The 27,956-nt window shown below is 35.9% G+C and overlaps 1 protein-coding gene across 2 annotated transcripts; it reads right to left on the reverse strand.

The window, feature by feature from the left end:
* Window positions 1-520: 520 nt before the first annotated feature.
* GIMD1 (GIMAP family P-loop NTPase domain containing 1) lies at window positions 521-13,072 on the reverse strand. 2 transcript variants are annotated; one of them, XM_047718158.1, is made up of 4 exons: window positions 13,016-13,072; window positions 12,782-12,802; window positions 10,684-11,078; window positions 521-1,571 (listed from the first exon to the last, which is right to left on the reverse strand). In XM_047718158.1, the coding sequence occupies exons 3-4, from the start codon at window positions 11,074-11,076 to the stop codon at window positions 1,311-1,313; spliced, it is 654 nt and encodes a 217-aa protein (XP_047574114.1). In that variant the 5' UTR covers window positions 11,077-11,078; window positions 12,782-12,802; window positions 13,016-13,072; the 3' UTR covers window positions 521-1,310. The 2 variants fall into 2 exon arrangements, with proteins under 2 accessions (XP_047574114.1, XP_047574113.1); XM_047718157.1 differs by lacking the exons at window positions 12,782-12,802; window positions 13,016-13,072 and having other exon boundaries at window positions 10,684-11,103.
* Between the last annotated feature and the right edge of the window lie 14,884 nt (window positions 13,073-27,956).

Genomic DNA, 27,956 nt, shown 5'->3' on the forward strand with positions numbered 1-27,956 from the left:
TGTATTGCACACTTAAAAAAGATGAAACCAAGCTGTTTGTAAATTAGGAACTATCTTAGTTAAAGAATTTTATAAATTATAAAGCTCATGTACAAATGTTAAACATGAGGGTGACCCAGTTTTGATTTAGTGGTAGTCTTGGGTGTTATGATCGACTAGAATTATTTTCCTTCAGTCCTCACTGCTGCCTTGAGACCATCCTGGAGCTCTCTACTAAGCCAAAGTGACAAACTTTATAAAGTAGAGAAGGCTCTTCTTCAGGCAAGGTTTTATTCATTTTTTATTATTGTTACCCTTGTTTCTGCCGCAAGGCTAGGCTCTGAATTTTTACCTGCATTTCCAACCCTAAATAGGAACCACAGGTCATAAGAAGGTGGGAAAAGAAAGTTAACATTTATTGAGCATCTACCATGAGCCAAGTTGTTTAATCATTAGAGTAACTATCAAGAGGATATTCCAAATGAGGATTTCACAGGATTAAATAATTTTCCTTGTCTAGCATCAAGTAAGTAGTGGAGATGGTTTTTAAAATATAGGTAGTAATTTTTCATTTTAACTTTTATTTAAATATAACAGATATACCAAACAGTTTATGAATCAGAACTGTTCGTTGTTGAATTTTCACAAAGTGAACACTCTGAAACCAGTCTCCAGGTCAGAAAACGAAACATCACCAGAATCTCAGAAGCTACCCAGAGCATGCTAATTATCCTCTCCAGAGAGTGATCTCTCCTGATTTCCAGCACTTCTAACATCAGAGTAGTTTATATTACATCAGTTTGGACTGTTTTTGAACTTTATATAAATAGGATCATACAATATATCCTATTTTATGTCTGGCTTCTTTCAACTTTCTGTTTGGGTAGTTCATTGATATTGTTACATGCTGTTGTAGTTTGCTCATTCTCATTATTGTATAATACTCCATTGTGTGAATATACCTCAATTTGCTTATCCATTTAACTGTTAATGGACATTTGGATAATTTCCAATAGCTACTTAGCTATTATGAATAGTACTGCTATGAGCATTCTTATACACACACATGTGTTTTAGTGCACAAATATACACATTTCTGCTGAATGTATACTTAGGAGGGCAGTCGCTGTGTCATAGGATTTGTGTTAGGAATTTTGATTACTTTATATTCTTCTTAACTGCCAAACAGTTGTCCAAAATTGGTTATACCAATGTACACTCTAACCAGCAGCCTATGGGAATTCTGACAGTTCTCATCCATTCTAACAGAGGCATTTTGAAAGAAGGTTTCTGACTCTAAAACCCAATGCTCTTTTCCTTTTATCTAAATTTTATTTAAAGGTAAGAACTTGGTAACAATTTTCTTTTATAAATTCCATGATTCTTTCTAAGATTATTATTCTTTGTTCATTAAGTGAGTTTCCTTTTTTATACTGGAAAATATATCTGCGCTGAATAGAATTTAGCAGGGTCAGCAGTGTATCGGAGGCCTCACACAAGTATTTATCTTCAGTGAACCCAGCTTCTTCTATTTTCTCTGCATGGGTGAAAAGAATGGCAGTGTAATTCTTCCAAGCATGTCCCAGAAGTTCCTGAAAGAAAGAAGAAGTTAAATGGGTATTTGACTTGACCCATAGTCCTCAAACACAAGCAAAGGATAGCTTTTAGACATATATTAGTTATTAGACATATATTAGATATAGACAGTCAACAGATCTGGATGTCTGTCATGTTACTAAAAGCTGATATATGTAATGGGGAGTGAAGATGGGGTCAAATAATGGAAAGAAATAGAGAGATGGGCAGAGTTTGTTAAAAAAAAGGCTTTCTTCTTTTTAATTTGCTCTTATAATTTATGTATATACAACTTCAGAACTGTGTATTATTAATGCTGCATATGATACAATTTCATTTACAACATTCAGCAATAATTTATATTTACCTGACAACCTGAAGCTATTAGAACTACAGTTCCTTTAAGTCAAAGGACTTCGGCCAAGGGAATTATCCTATTTTTTTTTTGTAGTAATGTTGTGTTATTATCATAACTAGAAGTATCTTCTGAGGATTTATAATTACATAATCTGGTTACAATCTATTGATTAATCAGATGACATGTAATGGAAAAGCTAAGATCAAATTACATTTAGTGATTTGGAACAACTACAAAATATTACTGTGATTCGAATCCTCTTCACTTCACATGCCAGAATCAAGCCCAGTTTATCAGATGACTTCCTCTAATGTGGTTGAAAAACATTGAAGACTGGTATTCCTTTGTTTAGTAATGTGTGGAAGTTGGTTATGGAATAAAGTCTTGTTTGATTAGTGAAAATAAGCTGATATAAAATGGAAGCAACACAATGTGGCAAATTGTTCACACAATGTGGAGGGTGTCTAGAAATAATCATTTAACATTTTTAATATTCCAAAAGTTATAGGAAATCATGACATTGTGAAAGTAAAATGACATTCCTTTCATTCCAAATATTCTTGTTACCAAAATATTTTCAAAGGTGCTACCAGTTTGTAATAGCAATTTGGAGTTTAGACCCTCACCATCATCTTAAGTGGAAGGTTTAAGGTATTTTATTTTTGAGTCTTCAGAAAAATATTAAATACCTAGGAATAAATATAACAAATATCCAGGACCTCTAGTAATCAGAAGGAAGAAAGAAGGGAGAATAACTAATATTTAGTGGTAGATACTATGCTCGTCACTTTACACACTTTATTCCTTTTGAAATTCAACATAATGCTTTGTGGGAGATAATACAAACTCGGGTTTAAAAAATCTGAAAGACAGGTTGGGAAACTATTTTCAATGTATATAACAAATGTAGGATTGGTATTTATAAAACTGAAAAACTGAAAATGAAGAGAGAAAGAGGAAGAGAGAGAAAGGAAGGAAAGGAGGAAGAATCCAGACAGGTAAATAATATGGAAATATGGCAACTGTGGGACAATATATTTAAATTTAAACATATCTAGACCATGGTTACCAATTACTATTCCTAATACAGTTTGTCATTTATCAGAGCTATGTATTTATGTATTTATCTCTGTGAGCTTTTGGAAGGTAGAATCTATGTCTTTCTTATCAAAGCCTCACGTTGTAAACTCTCAATAGAAATTGGTTGGACTAATTTGGAGTTTGGAGCCTCACCATCACCTCAAACAGAAGGCTTAGGGTTTTATTTATTTGTTTTGAATCTTCAGTTTTGTTTGTTTTTTTTTTTTTTAAAGAGAGACAGAGAGCGAGCACAGGCAGACAGAGTGGTAGAGGGAGAAGCAGGCTCCCTGCGGGGCAAGGATTCCGACATGGGACTTGATCCCACAACTCTGGGATCATGACCTGAGCCGAAGGCAGCTGCTTAACCAACTGAGCCACTCAGGCGTCCCTGTTTTGAGTCTTCAGTTTTGAAGTTTAATCTTTGGGACACAAAATTTACCTTCCTGTAAAATTTCTCTTTTGTTCTATAGTTCATGCCCATGGATTTGCATGTAGTCTGTACTTTCTCTTTCACATTCAGACCCTCTCAATGAATAAGTCCAAATTTTTCCTCATATCTGTTTAAAATTTGTCTGCACCATAGAATAATTGTATATTTCTGGTTCTCCTAAAAGTGCCCTGCCTGAAGAAAATCTGAATTGAAGTTTCAGGATCAGTACATTAAATGAATAATTATTTTTTTAAAGATTTAATTTATTTATTTGACAGAGAGCGATCACAAGTAGGCAGAGAAGCAGGCAGAGAGGAGGAAGAAGGCTCCCCGCTGAGCAGAGAGCCCGAGATCATGACCTGAGCTGAAGGCAGAGGCTTAACCCACTGAGCCACCCAGGTGCCCCAATAAATAATTATTTTTAATAGATTCTAAACCTTACAAAAGAACTTTTAAAAGGGTATTTTAATTGGTATATTCTTATGTGCCCTCAAAACATAAATTAGCAAAATTTAAATTAACCCAACTTTTAAAGAAGATAGCTGTTTGTAAATCTAATAGATGTGTAATGTCAACATCACATTTTAGCTAATAGTGACATAGCAACACTTGTCATACTTAGTATGTTGTAATGTATTTCTTGTGGAAAAGATCAAAGAGCGCAAAATGAACAGGTGTTATGGTTTGAATTGTGTATCCCACTCCAAACTCATATGTTGAAATCCTAACCTATAGTACTTCAGAATGTGACTTTATTTGGCATAGGGTTGTTGCCAATATAATTAGTCAAGTTAAGGCCACTAAGCAATGTGATTGGTGTCCTTATAAAACAGAGAAATTTGGACAAACATATGAATACACGGGAAAATGGGATAAAAACATAAAGAAAGAAAGTCAAGACCCTTGGATAGATTCTTCACTTACAGCCCACAGAAGGAATTAATCCTGCTAATGTTCATTTCAGATTCCTAGCCTCCAGAACTGAGATAATACACTTCTGTTGCTTAAAAGACACCCAAGTAGTGAAATTTGTTGTGGCAGCCCTAGCAAATTAATACAAATAGTTGAAAACTTTATGAAGTGCTAAATAGATCTAGATTCTGGGAATAAAGAGATTTCTGGGTTATGTACATCAGAACCACTTGAGATGCTTGCCAAAAATGTATCAGAATTTTTAGGGATGGAACCTGGGAATTTGAATTTTAAAAAGAACTCCAGGTGATTTATTCCTTCTGCAAAGATATACTGAGGGTTACTTTGTTTCAGGAACACAGAGTGGACCATGACATACACTTTTCTGCTTATGTCTAGTGGAGATTCTTTTGTACTAACTTAGAACTGAGGAAGAGGGACAGACAGAAAAGAAAATATTTTCCATTTGTTGTAACTGCAGGTATTGTGATAGAAAATATATTGGTGCTATAGAGGCAGACATTTGGCCCGGTTTGGGGTGGGGGTGGAAAGTGAAGGTAAAGGGAGGAGTCAGATGCAGTTTCTAGCATGTGATGATGCTTCAAGCATAGGAATCAACAAGAGACTTATAGGGCAGTGAAGATGTACAAAGTAAAGAGAGTGATTGAGCCTTATTGGAGATTGTATAGTGTATAGTATTGGGAGTTCTCTAAAGTGAAATTATTGATCTTTGAACATTCTTATCTCTGAAAGTTTCACAAATTTAGAGCCAGTTCTAATATTCATTATTGATTGTTTATTGTTTATCCAATATTGATCTGTTTATTTTGATGGTTATAATATTGAAATGTATATTACAAGTTAATAAATAGACACTACCCTTAACCTCTTGAGTGCTACCTCCAGGTCTACCCCCTGGGTTTTGGTTGATGCATGAACCACATTTGTCATTAAATATTTTTTGAAACATTACCATAATAAAAATTCATGCTAAATAAACTGTTTGGCCCAAGTGATCCCTTCCTGAGTCCTATATTATAATATAGAATTCTTCTCTTGCTAGGTGAGTACTCATTGCGTTCAATGGTATCACTGTATAACTTTAACAGTATATCTTTAGTTCCTGGTTTTCTGGGTTGTAACATTAACACATTCCCTTTTTGTCTCCACCAGATATTTCCTCTACTTTAAACTATAATAACATTCAGGGAAAATGAGTTAAACCACCTAAGGAAAATAGATTTGTAAGCTCAACACCACTTGCAAGTCCTTGTGTTCAGCCACTGGGAAGTTTTTACATGTTGATAGTTATTTATGAAAGGATGCTCATGTCCTAAACTGTGAGAGAAATTGCACTTTTGAATTACTGCCAAAAATAGAAGAGAATGGTTGATTTAGCTTATAATCTTTAGATTGATTTTTGGCTGGAAAATAGTTGACTATTTGAAAGTAGTGTCGCTTGGTGTATAGTCATCACGTTAGTGGCCAAACGTGTTCTCTATGGACCCAGAGAAAGAATACCTCACATAGAATTCCAAGAGTAAGATGAGTTAATGTAAGTTATCTGGTGTTAATAATTTAAATATAGTACTAAGCTAGATGGAAATTTTACAATCAATCATGAATTGTTTGGTTTCAGAGTGCTAATGGGTATGAGTCCATCTAGTCCTTTTGGGACAACTAGTTAGGATATAAACTGTGTTTTCCAGGAATTATGTTCATTTTCCCAGGACCTCACCAGCCCTGCCCCATTTGTTTGTGGTTGATGAAATCATAGCATCTGGACTTTTTAGGGGGAATTTTCTAAAAAGCCAACTATTACATCAACTGAGAAAAAAATTATCATGGAACAGGAGGACAATAAGGACCATTCTTTATATTTCATACTCTTCCCTTACTCTCATCCCACTTAAAGCACCACATTTCTTTTGCCGAGAGCTGAATGATAAGACTTTGTTAGATCAGATTCAGTAAATATTCAACCTTAGAGATCTTTTGTCCAAATTGGCATATTTTATAGAAGGAAATATTGTGACATGTGATGTTAAATGGCCAAAGCCTCACAGCTGGACTGTCGGCAGGCCCGGGCCTATAACAGAGGTCCCCTACCCGCCTAGACCATGTCCTTCCCACTAAACTGGAGCTTCTTACTTTAACCTTTACTAAGCCAGTGAATTTTCTTCCCGGATTTTTTTTTTTCTAAATTAATAGGGAAGTTCTTATACATCAGGGCTGTGTAAACTTGATTTCACTCTGGGCAAGATAATCCTGAAGAAGTTTACAAATAATATGTCTTAATTTTAGTGTAAGACAAACATTAACAATAAAATTATAATGCCCATAGATGACACTTAGTGTGCACTCATCTTGTGCTAGTGCCTGAGTAAATTTACTATTATGTTAATACGAAATTAGTCCTGAAAATAACCCAGTCAAGTAGACACTATTATTTTTCCCAATTTACCAATGAAGAGATTGAAATTTAGAGGAGCTACTTGCCCGAGGTCCCAAAGCAAACAAGTAACTAAGTAGGATCTTGACCACAAGTATAACTTACTCTAGAAGCCATGCTCTTATCTATAATAGATTGCTCATATCCAGTAATTCATCTGAATGAGGTACTCATTACAATCTGCATAGTGATAAAAACAATAAAAATGTTAACAATGATAGTAATTTTCTATGAATCTACTCTAAGTCAAGCAAAATGCAGAGCATATTACGTCATTAAACAAAACCCTTAAAACTCTTGAACATAGGTAAAATTATCCTCATTTTAAAAGCGAGGAACCGAAGCCAAGAAACTCGTAGTAATATTTATAGTCACATACTTAGAATTGTAAGAAGGCTTATTTTTCAACTAAATTCTTTCCAAGAACTAAGCTCGTTATCTTTGTTAAGTATTTTCAGGCTTTGCATTCGCCTCTCTGAGCCTTTTGTGTACACACCCACCTGTAACACCAACATTTGAGTTGTTCATTCTAAATACAAAATATCTGCTTAAAGCCTGATTATGTACAGTAATAATACATGATACCATGTAGTGGAAAAAATTTGGACTTTAGTCAATTCCTGGATTCAATTCCTAGTGCAGTTTGGCTGATTGCTAGCACTTTTCTTAAGGTGATTTTATTGTCTTCTCTTATTCATTATTTGTGGATTTTTAAATAATATTCAAATGATATTCAGATAATATTTAGATGAATCATTCCCTTTATTTCCCAATTTTGGGGAGATGACTCACATGTCCACCATTTTGCTATAAATTATGAAGGCCTAACATAAATTTAAAAAAAGGGATCATTTGGGGAAATGTTTCATTTGTCATTGCTGGCAGTCTATAACCCCTCTAAAAATATTAGAGCACAAATTAAAAGAGATATTTGAAGAGACCACAGGGAGGTACAAGAAAGAACAGGTCACTTCTCTGGCACTGGCCTTGTAGGCTCCTTCCAAGGCAGGCATGAGTGCCGCCAGAAGGGAGGAAAGCAAAAGGGAGAAGGCAGATATTCCATCCCCCATTTTGCATAAGCCAGGAAGAAAAAGAAATCCAGGGTGTGTCTGGAACCAAGAGGACCTTAACAACTCCTTGCTCTTCCTAACAGCTGTTGGTCCTGTTGAATATTAAGACATTCTGCAGCTGCTCCTAATCTGTGAGCACATCCAGATGGCTGCCACCAGTAACTGAAGCACCTTCAGGAAGAAGGTCATAAACAGCCAGCTTGTGCATAGGCGATCTTCAACCAAAAATTGTGATAGAAGCTCAGAATAGGACTGCAGTGCCTCCCAGGGGTCATGGGCCCCTCTGTATGTTACTAAATCTTGGCTTCTCAGTTTTCCTGGGAGGGAAAAGATATTTATTTTAGAAAAAAAAATTCTGGATCTGAGTTTAACTGTAGCCCATCTCCTCTCTGCCTTTAAGTCATGAACTGGACACTGAATTAAGAAAGCAGTGGTAAGAGAAGGCGGCTGTATGCCAGGGACTTTTTAAAAAGATCAGAGGCATGTATGAATCAAATTCACTTGTATAAAAAAAATTAAGGGATTACAATAGAGCTCTATATCCTAAAACTGGAAAAAAGTCTATTTTTAAAATGTATGTCTTTTTTTTTTTTAAGATGTTTTATTTATTTGGCAGAGAGAGAGAGAGAGAGAGAAAGAGAGAGAGCACATAAGCAGGAGGAGTGGCAGGCAGAGGCAGAGGGAGAAGCAGACTTCCTACTGAGCAGGGAGCCCAATGATGCAGGGCTCAATCCCAGAACCCCACCATCATGACCAGAGCCGAAGGCAGATGCTAAATTGACTGAGCCACCCAGGCACCCTTAAATTGTATGTCTTTTAAAATACCCTTTTCAGCTAAGCATAGGACGAGCATAGAGAACAATCTGGAGACATAAGGAAAGAGGTTAGTTTTTGAGAAATATTTGTGCATTTACTGAATTTACTGATTTATATCCATCTGTACCTTCAACTTAATAACAGCTTTAAATGAACTTTAAAAAACTTATTTAAAAAATTACACTGGTGGAATGGCAACAGGTTTTCCCTCACTTGATTTCTACCAGAAATATTGTTTGAAATGTAGTCTTTAATCGTTTGGGGAAGTTTGTGGGTTGTCTAGATCCCACATTGTTTCTTAATTGCAATCATCTTCTCTTCTTTGCTTTTGCACAGCATGTCCTTGATTTTTCAGGAGTTAGATGATGAAGAATATTTTTTATACTCTTGTCACCCGAATTTTTTCTGCTAGTTTGTTGTGATTTCACATATGGCTCTTTTTTTTTTTTTTCATTTTTAGAAACATGCAGTTACTGAAAAAAAAGTGTGTCTGTCATTTAGATCAATCTTATGCCTTAACAAGTTAAAGGGAAAAAAATATTTATTTGAATCTAAGTATACTATCTTTCTAAGTGTAACAGATCTTGTATCTATGTGATCAGAGATTGGTTGAAAGAAGAGTATCATTTATACAAATTCTTGAGTGAAAAAATGTCTGCTCTGTATTCTCCCTGTAGTTTACCTGTGGAGCTTCTAGTAGTGGAGAGTTCTCTTAACCTTGGTGACTTAATGAGGCTACTGAGTAATCCTAGTCAAGTCCAACGGTTAAATTTGGGTGGCCCCAGACTAGAGAATCAAGAGATGAGTAGAATGGAGCAGCTCAATGAGCAGTTTCCAGGAATTGTTGGTTATAGATGGACCTGGTTCATACATGTGTATGTACCATATGCAAGTATTACTCCCTCCATCTCCTAGTTATAGCCATATCCATAAGCCCGCCCTATTCCCAGATCCTTACCTAGACTGGCTAAACAGGCTTCCAGTTTAGTGACTTCTAATAAATGAACAAACAAACCACTAGGCAAGGGTGGCATAAGTTATTCATGTTCACGCTGAGGTCTCTGTGGTCTTTTCTTGGCTACAGTGAATCAGTTGCTGACCCTACAGATGACGAGGCACTCAGAGCATCTGAAATTCCTGATGTCTTTCCTATCAATAAAGCCACAGTGAAACCTACTTTTTCCCAGGCCATACATTATACTACTTTGGCACTTAGTGTATTGTCTTGTACTTGTTTAACTATTTGTCTCTTCTAGACTGTAAGTTTTTTAAGGACAGGACTGATATATTGTTCATCAGTCATTAAGCTCTATATAAGTAACTGATACAGTTTTCAATGACTAAATCAGTGAATGAACACCCATTTGTTGGTAAACTATGAGATTGTGCCCTTGATGTTAAATGGATACAAGTTTTAGTAGTTCTTAAACTTTGCTATTAAAAAAAAATGGACCATTTATGCAAATGCAGGTATGCAGGTTCTACTCTTGAAATTCAGTATGGCTTGGATGAATATGCATTTTTAACAACAGCCCAGTTGATTCTGAAGCTGGTGGTCTGAAGAACACATTTACAAATTCACTCATGGGTCAGTTAACCTCTGAAGTCTAGCATCTTACTTGGGGATGCGGAGGAGTTTGTCTGTGTCTTAGATGTAAAATGACTAACTGAATTCCTCTAAAGGAAATTGTAAAAATGACTCTTGGTAGGAAAAATCAAGTAATTTTTACCATTTCTATGTGACCAACACTTATTTTTTTGTCACTCTCTCTCTTTTTTTTAATGTTATGTTTGTCACCATACAGTACATCATTAGTTTTGGATGTAGTGTTCCGTGATTCATTGTTTGCGTATAACACCCAGTGGTCCATGCAATACGTGCCTTCCTTAATACCCATCACCCAACAGTTGTTTTAAACTTGCTCTAAACTAGTCTTTTAAACAGATTGTCATAGGATAATGTTCTCCAAATAGAAATAACGGAATTAGTGTAATTGCCTTTTTGTATTACCTGAATCATCTGAACTGAGGAAGATGCTTCCTGTCCACAGAGAGGCACGTCTGCTCTCTGGACCAGCAGTGCAAGATGGAGACCCTCTTGCCCGAAGTGATGTGCCAGGGCCTCCTTGACTTCCTGTTTGACATGCTCTTGTTTCAACCTGCTGTGTGGATAACCTGGAGTGTCCAAGACCTGGATCTGCAGGGTTATCTCTTGCCCCCCTCGACGCATGAAGCCACAGAGGTGACAACTGCGGCCCAGACAACAATCTTTGGTTACAGAACATGGAGAAAAGCTGCTGTGGAAGTCAGTGCTTCCCAGAAGAATATTCCCAGCAGAACTTTTTCCACTCTGAGTCATGCCAAAGAGGGCCAAGTTGATGATCATCTTGTTAGAGTCTGTCATGTCTGTGGGTAAACAAAGGTTCAGCATAAGCAGTTAGGCTTCAATATTCACCAATGTAAGCCTTCTTACTTGGCCTGGAACATTCCTGGTACTACTTTTGGTTTACTTACCCCTCATTCATAGTGACTAAAGCATGGAGGGGTGCTCCACTAAAGTGGAGACACCCCAGTGAGAACAGGAAGATTAAAATAATATTGGTAGTTTGCAATGGGAGAGGAGGGAGAAGTCAAATACAGACAAAGAAGAGATGAGGAAGCAATAATTGCAGGAAAATGAGCAGGAAAAAAACAAATTACATGAAGATGATGTAAACCATGTTTAGGAGGAATGTGTTAACTCACTAATGTGGCAGGTGAGTCGGTTTAGCAATGGGTGCTGAGGTTTCTGGGTTTATTAACGAGGCTAGCATCAATATTTGAAAATAAATCACTTCTGGAGGAGAAGTAGGAAAAGAAGAGTGGAAGAAATGGATCTTTCTGGCATTTTAAAAAACATCCCCAACTTCACCATCTCCCCACCCCTGGAATACACACACAAGTGGCATCTGCAAAAAATGATCTTTCCTGACTTCCTGAATGTTTGTCTCCTATGAAGCATGAATATTGTTAAAGAAAATTTCTGTTTTTGTTTACTTTTTTTTTTTTACAACCAGGCAACATTCTGATGAAAATGAGAACTGCTTGTAATTTCTGTTGTGAAATAATTAATAAATCATTTCCATGATCTACCATAGTAACTTACTGGCTTTTGAATAAAGGAAGTAAAGCCCAACACATTGTGTAGCTCAATTAAGAGGGAGGAGAATCTTGGGAGAATCTATTCCATTTACTGCCCCCCTAAAACGGAGGTAATCTTTTGTGTAGAACATAAGAATTTTTCCTAAAGATTTTATTTATTTGTTTGACAGACAGAGACACAGTGAAAGAAGGAACAAAAACAGGAGGAGTGGGAGAAGGAGAAGCAGGCTTCCCATGGAGCAAGGAGCGCAAGTATGCAGGGTTTGATCCCAGAACCCTGGGATCATGACCTGAGCTGAAGGCAGATGCTTAAGGACTTAACCACACAGGTGCCCCTAGAACATAAGCATTTTAAAGTCATTGATCATTTTCATTAGATCAGTAAGACGGAGCTATAGCCAATTGCCAAATGAACTCAACCTGTTGATTCAGAAGTAAGGACATTTAATTAAAATTGCATATTTAGGGGCATCTGTGTGTCTCAGTCCTTAAGCGTCTGCCTTTGGCTCAGGTCATGATCCTAGGGTCCTGGGATGGAGCCCCACATCGGGCTTCCTGCTTCCTCACATTCCCCTCCCATTCCCCCTGTTTGTGCTCCCTCTCTCACTGTGTCTCTCTCTGTCAAATAAATAAATAAAAAATCTTTTAAAAAATTGCATATTTATTATTTTTGCTTATAACTTCTACTTCTATTATTCAGTTTTATATACCTTTGGCATTTCTTGTCCTCTATTGTCCCTCACCCCAATCTCCCTAGACTCTAATATGAACATTTTGAAGTAACCTCACACCAACACACAAAAGACACTCATTTTTGGAGTCCCTCAAGATGACCCCAATTTACCCAGTTCATTCAGCTGTGTTGGCTGAACCACAGTCACTCAAGTTTCTTTTTACTCCTGAATCAAATGCATGATTAAAAAAAATAATTATTATAGAGTCTCAATAACTTGCTATATGTCACCTACCTTTTCCAATCTTAGAAATACTTTTTCCGGGGCGCCTGGGTGGCTCAGTGGGTTAAGCCGCTGCCTTCGGCTCAGGTCATGATCTCAGGGTCCTGGGATCGAGCCCTGCATCGGGCTCTCTGCTCAGCAGGGAGCCTGCTTCCTCCTCTCTCTCTACCTGCCTCTCTGCCCGTTTGTGATCTCTCTCTGTCAAATAAATAAATAAAATCTTGAAAAAAAAAAAAAAAGAAATACTTTTTCCACAAAGACTTCCCTGGAACTGGTACAGTTGTTCTTTGGTATGAACTTTAACCTTCTGACAGTGTCACCGTACCACTCTGGGACTGATACTGTATGTATTTTATTAGGTTAATCTATTACCAGAATCCTCTCCATAAATGGTTCTTTGTCTTCCTCTAATCAGCACTGAACTGTTTTTGTCATCTGATAGGCTGAACATTTCAACAGATACTTCCTGAAACTATTTTCAAGATTAAATTATTTGTTTTAGGGCATTGCTGATGGGTAATACCTTCTTTCTAGCATAAATAAATGCAAAATTGACAACTATTTTTTAAGCCATCCTTTTCTCTCTTTTTCTTTTCTTTTTTTTTTTTTTAAGATTTTATTTATTTATTTGACAGACAGAGATCACAAGTAGACCGAGAGGCCGGCAGAGAGAGGGGGAAGCAGGCTCCCTGCTGAGCAGGGAGCCCAATGTGGGACTCTATCCCAGGACCCTGGGATCACGACCTGAGCTGAAGGCAGAGGCTTTAACCCACTGAGCCACCCAGGCACCCCAATATTGACAACTATTAAACACAAACTAGACGTTCAAAAGCAATGGTCACAATTTTTCCATTGAAAATGATAGAACATTTCTCATTTACACTACATCAAAAGTTTCAACAAATAGATACACAATGTAAGTGCAATCAAAAGACATTGAGTTCATAGCAGTAGTTAGTTCATAAATTCAAAAATTCTATAAGAAAATGCTTCGCTATTTCCATGGAATTGAAATTATCTTATCCTAATTGATGCAATCACTAACATGCTCGTATCTATCTGCACATGTAGTTTCCATATCAATTAATGATAGCATATTTCAGAAAAGGAGTACAACTAACTACAAATTGAGGCCAAATACATTTTGCTTAAAATTGGGGTTTCATCTTGTTGTTGAAAGCTTTAATTTTTTCTCTGTATAACGCATACTTTTCCAACTATCTCTTTAGTGTGTAAGATGTAGAAAACTTAGTATGGTTATATTCTGGTTCATCTTCTCCTATACCTCTCAAAAAGTCTGTGAAGTATGTATTTCTGTGTGAAGGAATCTTGGAGACATCTGGAATGCCTTATGACTTCATGGGCAGAAAGTTAAAAAGTCTTCCTGTGTGGATGTAACAAGGAAAACATGAACTGTTTTCATTCATCTGACAAGCACATTTGGCCTTCTTGAATGAAGCAGAAAGAGTCTCCCCCAGGTGGCAGTAGTAGCCTGTTTCCTAAGAAGTAATTTTGAACCAGAATTTATTTCATTTTCTTCTTCAAACCATAAACTGACATTCTTCAAATAGGCAACCTACATCAACACATATTAATTGTGTGGAAGATCTTTTGAATAAAGATAAAATGAAGCCATCTTTCCCATGTTTTGTATAAAATGTGACAAGTGTAGAAGGTTCTTAGTTTTCAAACCCTCCACTTGGCAATCATAGCTTAAATCATTTGCTGAATGCAGTAGTTGACAGTTTAACAAAGTTCAGAGTTCATACGTGTGGTTAAAAGTTCCAATGAGGCTGCAAAATTTAAAAATAATTTCCAACAGGTTTAATGGTAGTTTTAGATCTAAGCCAATTTAGAGATTATATAGAAGGGTAGTGTATTGTTACTAGATGATGTTAAATAATTGATGCTAATTCTTTTTGGATCAGAGTGAAAAAGCAACTTGAAAAATTACCTTCGCTCTTTACTGAAACTTGGTTAAATATAATGTAGCTGGGATAAAACTGTATTACTTTAATGGCTGGCTCTAGAATATCTCTGACAAAGGAAATTGTCTTTGAGAAGATAGTTGGATTAGCTACTTGAAGTAGAAAAGGGGATCCTGATAACATAAGTCAAACTCACAAAAAGTGATGGCCAAACTGCTGGGAATGAGGAAGAGAGTAGAGAAGATCCAGGTATACCAAGAAGGGATGGAGGGAAGGAGGGAGAGAGAGATAGAAAGGGAAAGGAGAAGGTAATGGGAGACATTAGAACATGGCCCGACTCTGGATTTTCCACTTGTGCAAATGGTTAAAGGACTTTGTTAGAGCAGAGATAGCTAATGTTCAATTTTAAGTTCTTTGCATTTCTGGAATATAAAGTAAGCTGTGTTCATGATTATTTTGTATGAGGATGGATATTTTTTGTTTGTTTGTTTTTGGTTGTAGTTAGCATTTTACTTTATTTTATTTTGTTTTGATGGAAATTAATGGAGAAACTTGAGGTCCTCCCCAGGTTAGCACAGGATGAAGACCACAGAAGGTGGATATGGGAAATGACATCTGAAGTGAAGTAATTTAGGAAAAGGAGGAGGTTGAAGCTAGGAGACTAGTCCCTAAGAGTCTGCGAGAATCTTGGGAAAGATCTTAGACTTTACAGTCTCTGAAATGAGATATTATATGGTAAGGATGACTCTAGTTGACATGAGTAAAAATTATATTTCAAATTACACACATAAGCACAGTATTAATTTGCTAGATCTATCATAGCAAAGTATCATAGACTGAGTGGTTTAAATAAGAAAAGTTAATTTTCTCACAGATCTTGAGGTTAGAAGTGTGAGATTAGGGTGTCAGTGGGGTTGGTTTCTCTTGAAGCCTCTCTCCTTAGCTTGTCATGGTCATCTTCTCCCTGTCTCTTCACATGGTCTTTCCTGTGTATGTTGTGTCCAGTTTTTTCATTTTAGAAGGACACCAGTCATAGCAGATTAGGGCCCACCATAATGACCTAATTTTAACTTAATTACCTCTTTTAAAGGCCATGTCTCCAAATGCAGCATGTTCTAAGGTATTAGAGGTTAGGATTGTAACATATGAATTTGGGAGATACATGATTCAGCTTGTAATGCACAGGTACACACATTATATTAACATTTGTGCATATATGTATACATTGCAATTATATAAATTATACATCTTTATACTCACTAAAATTGTGTCTCTATAATCCATAAAATTGAGGTTTATTATAAGCAGTTCTTGATTTATGGCAATTTGACTTAACAGGTACTCTCATAGTTGTAAACAAACTACAATTTTCATTGGCTTGAACTGTGAACATATTGCTCATTTGTTTTTTTCTTTTCATAATAAAGAAGACCCTTAGAATAATAACCAGAGTCTGTAATTATGATGTCTAAATGGTCTTAACCTTGACCGACACTGTTATAAGTGTAGAGGAGCACTGGTAAGCTGGTTATAGTTGGTGGTAACTTAATTTTCTTTGTCTGAGCTGATCTTGGACTAAGACAACAGATCTTACCTTTCCAAAAATTTCAGAGAGCACTGGCCAGCAGTTTCCATTATGGGGACAGTCCTAATTTGAATTCATTTTGAAGGTTCTTGGAGCCACAAAGAATGCCCATGTCTGCCCATTCCAAACGGGAATATGAGAAGCCTTCGGTCGAAACTTCGTTGGTTTCTCATTTTAAAGACTGTACCAGTCTCATCCTCCCTCAGGAAAAGTTTTGATGTTGTTTTTTGTTTTGTTTGCATTTTGCTTCTGAGTATTTCTGATTGATTCTTTTTAAGGATTATAAATGAAATAAGTGTATTTCAAAGCATCTAGGAAACTCAGAAAAGAAGAGAGGAAAATAGGGTCATTTAAAACATTTTATTTCCTGGCCCACATGGGACAGTGGCTCCTCTTAGGGAGTGACACAGTAAGCACATTTCTTTTTCCAAATTACTCCCGTCCTCCCGCTATTTACTCTAGTTCCTTAAGCAACACTACTGTGATGAGAGGCCTTAATGATGGGATTATGTTTAGCATGTGGTGTGGAGGCAAGACTAATTGTTGGCAATTACTTAGTGTATGGTATTCTTTTGCTATGCTACTGCATTCAGTTTTCTAAGATTTACTTATAATTTTAGCAACTTTATTAATAGTAAAATTACTTTGTAGGTTTCTATTTTTTAACCTATATTTGTTAGTTTTCAGATCAAGCATATACTAACCTCTTGAAAGAGAAAAGTTTCTTTCTTTTGTGGTCCTTTGCAGTAATTCAGATACTTTGGCAATTATTCATATCTAGTAGATTTGAAGAAACTTTCACAAAAACAATTAGGCCCAGCAGTTTTCTAGAGGTCATTCCAGAATAACTTCAAAAATTTCTGCCATAGTAATTTGATTCTTCTTTTGTTAATTTTGATGATTTTTATATTTTGTATTTTAGCATCGATCCCTCTTCTTATTCTGTGATGGCTTATATATTGGATTTGACTTTATATGCCTAATAAATGTTTGCACACATGTGTATGTGTGTGTACATGTGTGTACATGCATTAAACTTTTATACTCTTATAGTTTCGAGTGGATTTCCATTAAAATAAATGAAATTTATAATCTGATACCTCTAGGATATAATGAATGATGTGACTTACAATAACTAAACTTTTGGTTACCAGCTTTGAGCTCTTAAGGTTGAAAACTAAGAATCACAGGTATACTCATGTTATCATTTACAATTATAATATAGTAAGTCATCATATAAATATGTGTTACTATTAAAAAATGAATGCAACCTTGAAAATAAGAGAAAAATTAGTAGGCTTTTTGTTTAAGTTTTTATTTAATCATGCTGTGGTCATCACAAGTGCACTCCTTAGTCCCCATCACCTATTTCACTCATTCCCCTGCCACCCTCTCTTCCCACAACCATAAGTTTGTTCTCTAGTTAAGAGTCTGTTTCTTGAATTAAAAATAGAGCTTCCCTATGACCCTGCAATTGCACTACTGGGTATTTACCCCAAAGATACAGATGTAGTGAAAAGAAGGGCCATCTGTACCCCAACATTTATAGCAGCAATGGCCATGGTCACCAAACTGTGGAAAGAACCAAGATACCCTTCAACGGACAAATGGATAAGGAAGATATGGTCCATATACACTATGGAGTATTATGCCTCCATCAGAAAGGATGAATACCCAAGTTTTGTTATCAACATGGACGGGACTGGAAGAGATTATGCTGAGTGAAATCAGTCAAGCAGAGAGATTCAATTATCATATGGTTTCACTTATTTGTGGAGCATAACAAATAGCATGGAGGACAAGGGGAGATGGAGAGAAGGGAGTTGAGGGAAATTGGAAGGGGAGATGAACCATGAGAGACTATGGACTCTGAAAAACAATCTGAGGGGTTTGAAGGGGCAGAGGGTGGGAGGTTGGGGGAGCCAGGTGGTGGGTATTATGGAGGGCACGTATGACATGGAGCACTGGGTGTGGTGCATAAACAATGAATTCTGGTACACTGAAATGAAATTAAAAAAAAAAGAGTCTGTTTCTTGTTTTTTTTTTTTTTTTCTCTCTCTGTCTTATTTCCCTTTGCTTAGTTGTTTTGTTCCTTAAATTCCACATATGTGTGAAATCATATGGTATTCGTCTTTCTCTGACTGACTTATTTCAATTAGCATTATACTCTATAGCTCCATCCATATTGTTGCAAATGGAAAAATTTCATTCTTTCTTATAGATGAGTAATATTCCATTACACACACACACACACACACACACACACACGATACATATTCTTTATCCATTCATCAATTGATGGACATTTGGGCTGCTTCCATATCTTCGCTATTGTACATAATGCTGCAATAAACATAGGAGTGCATGTATTCCTTTGGATTAGAGTTTTTGTATTCTTTGAGTAAATACCCAGTTGTGTGATTGTTAGTTGTAGGGTATTTCTATTTTTAACTTTTTGAGGAACCTCCATGTTGTTTTCCAGAGTGGCTGCACCTATTTGCATTCCCACCAACAGTGCAGGAGTGCTCCTTTCTCCACATCCTTGCCAACACCTTTTGTTTCTGGTGGTTTTGATGTTAGCCATTCTAACAGGTGTGAGGTGATATCTCATTATAGTTTTGATTTGCACTTCCCTAATGAGAAGTGATGTTGAGCATCTTTTCATGTGTCTGTTGACCATCCCATATATCTTCTTTAGAAAGACAGCTATTCATGTCATCTGCCCATTTTTTTTAACTGGATTTTTTGGGGGTATGTGTGTGGAGTTTTATAATTTCTTTATATATTTTGGATACTAACCTTTTATTGGATATGTCATTTGTAAATATCTTCTCCCATTCAGTGGGTTGCCATTCAGTTTTGTTGATTGTTTCCTTTGCTATGCAGAAGGTTTTTAGTTCCAACAGTTTATTTTTGCTTTTGTTTCCCTTGACTCAGGGGACCTATCTAGAAAGAAGTTGCGATGACCAATGTGAGACAAATTACTGCCTGTGTGCTCTTCTAGGATTTTTATGGTTTCAAGTCTCACTTAGGTCTTTTATCCATTTATTTATTTATTTTTGTGTAGGGTGTAAGAAAGTGGTCCAATTTCATACTTCTGCTTGTTGCTGTCAAGTTTTCCTAATATGATTTTTTGAAAAGACTGTCCTTTTTCCACTGGATATTCTTTCTTGCTTTGTTGAAGATTCTTTGATCATATAGTTGTGGGTCCATTTGGGTTTTCTATTCTGTTCCGCGTGTCTATTTTTTTGCCAGTACCATACTGTTTTTATAACTACAGTTTTGTAATATAATTTGAAGTCTACAATTGTGATGCCTCCAACTTTGCTTTTCTTTTTTAAGATTGCTTTGGCTATTTCGGGTCTTTTGAGGTTCCATACAAATTTTAAGATTCTTTGTTCTAGTCCTGTGAAAAAAAATGCTGTTGGTATTTTGATAGAAATTGCATTAAATGTGTATATTACTTTGGGTAGTATAGACATTTTAAAATATTTGTGCTTCCAATCCATGAGCATAGAGTATCTTTCCATTTCTTTGAGTATCTTTACATTTGCAATTGTAAATAGGATTGTTTTCTTCATTTCTCTTTCTGCCACTTCATTACTGATGTGCACAAATGCAACAGATTTCTGTACACTGATTTTGAAGCCTGTGACTTTATGGAATTCATTTATCAGTTCTAGCAGATTTTGGGGGTGAATCTTTCAAATTTTCTATATATAGTATCATGTCAGCTGCAAATAGCAAAAGTTTAACTTCTTCCTTACCAATTTGGATGTCTTTTATTTCTTTTTGTTGTCTGATTTTTTGTGTGATTCCCATGGCTATGACTTCCAGTACTATGTTTAATAAAAGTGGTATAAGGGGACATCCTTGTCCTGTTCCTGACTTTCAGGGAAAAGCACTCAGTTTTTCCACATTGAAGATGATGTTAGCTGTGGTTTTTCATATATGGCCTTTATAATGCTGAGTTATGTTCCCTTTAAACCTATTTTGTTGAGGGTTTTTATCATGAATGGATGTTATACTTTGTCAAATGCTTTTTCTATGTCTATTGACATGATCATATGGTTTTTATCCTTTCTCTTATTGGTGTGATGTATCATGTTGATTGATTTGTGAATATTGAACCACCCTTGCAACACAGGAATAAATCCTATTTGATCATGGTGAATGGTTTTTTAAATGTATTATTGGATTCAGTTTGCTAGTATTTTGTTGATAACTTTTGCATGTAAGTTCATCAGATGCTTAATGACTGAGCCACTCAGGTGCCCCTATAGTTTTTGTTTTAAAGTCTATTTTGTCCAATAAAAGCATTGCTGCTCTTTCTTTTGACATCCACTTGTGTGACAAATGTTTCTTTAGCCCCTTCTGCAGGTGGCTTTAGGTCTAAAATTAGTCTCTTATAGGCACCATATAGATGGGTATTGTTTTTTTCATCTGTTTTGTCACCTGATGCCTTTTGATTGGAACATTTAGTCCATTTACATCCAAAGTAATTCTTGGTAGATAGGTATTTATTGCCATTTTATTACTTGTTTTGTTTGAAAATTTTCTCTGATCCTTTCTTGTCTTTCTCTTCTTCATGGTTTGCTGGTTTTCTTTAGTAATATATTTGGATTTCTTTCTCTTTACTCTTTGAATATTTATTAATGGCTATTGATTTGGGGTGACCATTAGATTTGTATGTAATGTCTTCTGCACATAGCAGTCTATATTAAGTTGATGGTCCTTTAAGTTTGAACCCATTCTTGGGGCACCTGGGTAGTTTAGTCAGTTATGCATCCGACTCTGGATTTTGGCTCAAGTCGTGATCTCAGGGTCATGGGATTAAGCCCTGATTTGGGCTCTGTGCTGAGCAGGGAGTCTGCTTGAGGTTCTTTATCTCCCTCTTCCTCTGCCCCTCCCCCCATGCTCTCTCTCTTTCTCAAATAAATAAATAAATCTTTAAAACAAAGGTTTGAACCCATTCTTTACTCCTCCTCATGTTCTAGGGGTATGGTGTCATATTTTACAATCTTTTCTTTTGTGAGTTCCTTGATTGATTGATTTTTTAGAGAAGTATTCATTTTTACTGCTTTTGTGTTTCTTACCCTCATACTGTCATTTTTGGTCTTTCTTTTCTACTCAGAGAATCCCCTTTAATATTTCTCACATGGCTGGTTTAGTAATCAAGAACTTCTTTAGTTTTGTGTGTCTGGGAAAATCTATCTTTCCTTCTATTCTGAATGATAACCTTGCTGGATAGAGTATTCTTGGCTGTAGGCTTTTCCTATTTAACACTTTAAATATATCATGTTACTCTTTCCTGGCTTGGAAAGTTTCTGCTGAAAAATCCATTGATAACCTTATGGGGTTTCCTTTGTATATGACTATCTTTTGTCTTCCTGTTTTTAATATTTTTTCTTTATCAGTATATTTTGCTATTTTAATTACAATATGTCTTGGTGTGGATATGCTTTTGTTGATTATGTTGGGATATCTGGATATCCTTTTCCTCCTGGATCTGGATATCTGTTTCCTTACCAAATTAGGCAAGTTTTCAGATATTATTTCTTCAAATAAATTGTCTGCCCCCTTTTCTCTCTCTTCTTCTAGGATTCCCATAATACAAGTGCTATTATATTTGATGGAATCACTGTGTTCTCTAAGTCTATTCTTGTTTTGCATAATTCTTTTTTTCCTTTTGTGTTCAGCTTGATTATTCTCCATTACTCTGTCTTCTAGGTCATTAAGTCATTCCTTCCTCAGTTTCTTCCAGCCTCTGGTTCTTTCTGCCAAGCAAGTTTCTCATTTTATTAATTGAGCCCTTTATCTCTGCTATGTTATTCCTTCTCTCTGTCTTAAGTCTCTAACTCATGTCTTCCACCCTTTTCTCAAGTGCAGTGAATAACTTTATGAGCATTGATTTAAATTTCCATCAATTGTGTTACTTATTTCTGTTTCACTTAGATCTCTGGCTGTGGCCTTGTCCTGTTCTTTCATTTAGGATACATTCCTCTGTCTTCTCATTTTGTCTAAGTCTCTGTGCCTGTTTCTCTGTGTTAGAAAAGCCAGCTATGTCTCCTTTCTTGAGGGTAGTGGGTTTTTGAAGAAGACATCCTGTTGGGCCCTACAGTGTTATGTCCCTTGTTCTGCAGGGCCTGGCACTTCCAGGATGTGTGCTGCATGTACTTTGCTATTGTGTCCTGAATGCTTTATCGTTCAGGCCAGTTGTCTGCAGAGGCTCTCTTTGCCTGTTATGGGCAGTGTTTATTCTCTGGCCTGAAGTTGTCATGTTTTAACTAGGCATGCTCTGGTCTGCTTGTGAAATGAGACCTGCTTGTGAATGAGGCCGATGCTGCCACCAAAACTGAGGCCTTGAAAAACTCCTGGGTCAGGAGAAACACTGTTGGCCTGGGTTTGGCTCAGTCATCTGGGGAAGGGAATCTGCTGCACAGGGACTGGGGCAAACATGACTGAGAAGGATGGTTCCACAGAGTGTTGTGGTGACAGGGCTTGGTATAAGCGAGTTAGATAGTGAAAGTGGGCACTGTGTTGGTTCCCACAGATGGCTCTATGTTTATACTGATGGACAGGGTAAGGAAATGGTGCTAGTTAGTTTCTTTGTTTCTGGAAGAATCTCCCCACTAATGTTGCCTTTCTGGGACATACTCAGAGAAGAGCAAAGAACTTCTCCACTGTATGCCCAAGGGGCTCTTCACAGTTTCCGTGCGATATGTCTACAAGTTGTTTGTCTTGCCTTCTCTCTGAGAGTAGCCCCAATGTCCTCGGAGCTCTCCCACAGCCAAGCACACTGACCTTTAAAATTCCAGGCTTTAAACCCCGCTGGTTGCAAGAATCCACAAAGTTCCAGGCCCTCTCGAATTCAATGTCAATTGCTATGGGAATTCATTTTCCTCATGAGCTCACCTGTGTGCTAATCTGTCTCTTGCCCTTTTCTATGACTAGAGCTCCCTCTCCACAGCAGCTGCCTTGATCTGTTTCTCTCCCAAAGTATGTCTCCACATTCCTACCTTCTTTAAGATGGCCTCTTCTCTACCTATTTTGTGGAGTTTGTTCTGCCAATCTTAAGGGCAATTTCTGGGCTATTCAGAAATTTCAGAATTCAGAAATTCTTTGATAGTTATTTAGTAGTTTTCATGGGATGAGGCAAGCTTAGGGTCCTCCTACTGTGCCACCATCTTCAAAATTGGTAGAGATTAAAATGCAAAGGATCTTAAATCTTCCAAAATTTATTTTTAAAAAACTTCTGCTACATTCTGTTACCCCAATTTAGATCCTCTTTGATAAAAGAATTTTCTTACTCAATTTTGAGAAATAAGATGATATAGTATAATACAGAATATTATTGAAAATATATTAATATAAAAATAATTTTATATGTCAAAGATTTTATATGCTTTATTCTTCTTACTTAGGAAATAACATGCACTCAACCTGTATGATAAGACATCAGGTTGACCTCAACTTCTAAGAGACTCTAATTTGTCATGTATTATTCAATTTCAAACATTTATGTGTTATCGATTCTAGTAATGCCTTGGGAAGCACTAGAAAATTCTCTTATCATAATACAAAACATCATAAATGTCATGGATATTGGTTAGAAATGAAGTTATGGCCATGGGCATCAGATGTCACGCCTGATATATCCTAGACTTGATGCTACAAAATCTCCCATTTTATGGGAAATGCCTTTTTTCCCTAAAATAATTGAGAATCTCAAGTCAAGAAAAATAAGCCCTGCATAATAACTAACTTATTTAATATACTTATAGTCTTCCTAGTATAATTAATTTTTCTTTTCCAAGAAAATGTAAGCTTTTTCTCTCCTTAGTAATTGTTGTGGTAAGGAACTAACTCCCTAAATATTATCACTAGAATTTGTTAATAACAAAGTATCTGAAACATGGAGACCAATAAAAGATACTGCTAATTACTTTAGAAAGGTCAGAAAATCCTCTAAAATCCCTTAATACTTTCCTGTCCCAATTTGAGGTTAGATAGGGTGTGTGTGTGTGGCTTGCCCAGTGATGGACTGTTATCAACCACTAAGCTATGCAAAAGACATGATACATGACATTAGTACAGTCTTATCAGCTTCTATCAAAGAATGTCAGCTACATGGGAGGTACAGTTATTAGTATTAAATTCAAGTCTTGAGTAATTTCTGGGTTTGAAATACTGGATGGTAATTTACTATATAGTAGCCCTTTATTGAACCTTAAAAAAGAAAACAACAGCAGAGTACTAAAGGTATTTGTGGCCTAAAGCAAGAATTTTGGATTTCCAAATTCCTAACAATACTGAGGAGTGACTGAGATACCAAGAGAAGGAGAATCAAATGGGGGTTATCCTTTGTAGATTTCTGTGCAATGCAGATTACCTAATGGCATATCATAGAGAGGCAGTAATGATGCAGAAAAGGAAATGTCAGTGTTGTGTTTGTGTGTATGTGTACATGCATGCTATATGAGTTCAGCATACTGTAATAGAAAGCTAAGACGTATGTAGTACATGTGACAGACACTGTTCTAGACACTTTTAGTACATTAAGACACACAGCCTTCTGAATTGGCTGGTATTATTAACCCCATTTGAAAGGACATTCAAGCACAAAGAGGTTAGGTAATTTGTTCATGATCATGTAGCTGGTAAGTCTCAGAGTTTCTCTTGTTCTCAGTGTATAGTTATTGATATTCATCTGCTCAATTAGTTACTATTTTTATTTCAGCTGTAGCATCTGGCCAGAAAAATAAGATTATTTGCCAAAAGTGTAAAGAAGGGGGAAAGGCACCTCAGAATAAGGTGAAGGAACACAGGGAGCATGATTTATCCATATATGTAAACTGATACTTTATTTTTATACTTTGTTCCCCAAAAATGCTTTGGGAAAACATTTAAAACATAAATAAAGAAATAGTGGATTTTCTAAAGGAAAAGTTAAAGTTGTCCAAAGTTAGTTGACATTTAGTTACAGTTCTTTGTTTCTGCTTTGGGCCCAATCTTATTGATCATCCAGGCCATTTTAATCATAAAGACCCCTCCCCCCAAAAAACCCAACCAATAACAGCAATAATAGTGATAATGACAACAGCTGTACATTTTTGGGCAATTACTGTGAGGCAAGCATGTGCTAAGTGCTTTATGTGAAGTTTTTCATGTAAGTCTCATAACAAATCTGTGTGGTAGGCACAATTATTGTCACTTTCTCCATAAGGAAACAGACTCAGGAGAAGAATCCTCTCAATATCACACAGCTTAGAAATAGCAGAAAGGGAATTCCAGCCTAGATCTACCTGAGTCCAGAGACCATATACTTATTCATTATACCATAAAATGGATAAGCACAAAAGGAAAATGCTAAATGCTCTGCACACATCCTTTGCTTATGTTCTACTTAATTCTGGTCATACTCACCAATGTCATAAATAAGCACTTTGTTAAAATCATACACTGACCTGGTATTATACTTCCGTGATCATGGCCCCACACAGTACATCACATCCTGCTTGTCAGCCAAGTCTCCACAAAAATTAACAAGCCTGATTTGAAAGTCAGAGGCAGAGCAGGCGAGAAAGTGGGTGGTAAGCTTTGAGAATGGTTTTCAGGTGCTCACCACATGAGCTAAGCGCAAAAAAGACATGCTAAGGTCTATGTGTTGTGTGGTCTATGAGAGATGAGGTCAGTAATATAACACTGTAGTGTAGTGGTAAATTTCAAAAAGAGACATATGATATTTACATAATTCCTAAAAGGTGAAATTAAATAGGTCTGGATAAGAGCCACTATCTGTGCCAAGCATGATTATATGAAATTGAAGTCATTGCTTTACATTGCTTTATTGCTATAAAATTGCTGGGCTAAAAAACAAACCATAGGCCCACAGTGTTTGGAGACATTCATCTGAAACATATTGTTGTAAGCTTAGATGTGGTGGAAGAGTTGAATTTGGTCTTCTAGCCAATTTGGGAAGGTATACAGGATATTACAGAATAGAATAAAGATCACATTTACGTAGTCCAATTGTAAGCTTAATTTGGCCGAAGAAATGGCAAGAAGTAGACTGCATGTAGAAGTGGCAAAACAGCTCTATGGTTCAAGGTGGTCCTTTGTATGATATTAATTTTATTGTCTGTCCTGTTTTATAATACTTTGTTTTTAAGCTTGATATTTTTTGAAGCAATTTCTAAACTCTGTGGTGTGCACAAATTTACATTATAATCAAAGAGCAAAATATAACATTTAGAGATGGTATTATGCCACATAAATACATAGATGACATCACAAGCTGGTGTGACAATAAGGTATCATGGATGGTGTTTATAGCATAATATGAAAATATGTACTTCTTCCTATGGTTGTTTCTTATGTTCACCAAAGAGAAATGAAATAAATATTGCTATTATTAAAGATAAAGGTAATTATTTTTAAAATAGTTTTATTTTTAAAAATATGAAAGTGTGTTTGTTAAAATTTATGCCAGCACTGTAGATATTAAAGAATATTTGAAGCTTATTCAAGTTGAGCTCCCCAAATAGCTAATTAATTAGCAATTCAAAACATATTATTGAGTGACCAATTTGTGCTGGGTACATCATTTATTTTCCAGAAGTCAGAGGTTTGTTAAGATAATTATAAGGCAAATTAAATTCTACAGGATTTATTGTTATATTTCCTTCTTTTTTTATTTTGAGTATAGTTGACACAGGTGTACAATGTAGTGATTCAACAACTCTCTACTGTTTTGGCTATGCATTTCTGTTAATCTCACATGTGTTTCATAATGTAGGAGGTCCTCAAAAACTCAAAAGTGAAATATTTTCAGAATCTGGACACACCTAGACTCCAAATCATTGCCATAAAACTAGAGGGCTACATTGTTTGTTTCTCTCCTTTATTAGCACATAGATGAATAGTTATAGTCCCTCAAATAAATGATTATTGAATGAATACATTTATATGAATGTGTAAGAATTAGAAACAAAATAAAATAGAAAGAACTGGGTTGAAAATCTAGAAAGCCTCTGAGAGTAGTTATTTCTTTACAAAACAAAAAATTATCTACTTCAGAGGATTGTTGTAGGGTTTAAGATAATCTATATGAATATATTATATCACTCTAAAAGTAACTGATTACAATCATCATTTGTTCTGTTTTAATTTTTAATTCCCCTGGGGAAGAAAATAGTGCTTTTTTTTTCAAATTTGGAAAATTGAACAGTGACTTAATGTGCAAATTGACAGTCTAAAAAAATTCCATCATGCTGATGATTAAAATAACAAGCACTGATTTTCTTTTAATTTAATCTCTCCTTTGCAAACTGTCAATCATGCTAGCTTTTTCTGATTCTCCTACTTATAGATGAGAAAGCTTTTGCTACCCTTCTCCTCATTGTTTTAAGTAAAGTAAGTCATTATGGCAATAGTTGTAAGAGGATTTTTTGAAGCTTTGTATGATGCCCTAAAATAATTTAAATCATGGTTAATGTTTGTGTATGTTTATCATTCCTGCTATTTTAGTTACATCATCACTTAATAGATCTTATTAAAACAATATAATAACAAAATACTGTTAGAATACCCATTAGCTAGCCTTCTAAGCCCATTCTTGAAAAAATTACTCAAAGCCAAAGCATTAATTTTCTTCAATTTTGTAGTGTAACAG

This window comes from Lutra lutra, chromosome 2, assembly GCF_902655055.1.
Source record: "Lutra lutra chromosome 2, mLutLut1.2, whole genome shotgun sequence".
NCBI lineage: Eukaryota > Metazoa > Chordata > Mammalia > Carnivora > Mustelidae > Lutra > Lutra lutra.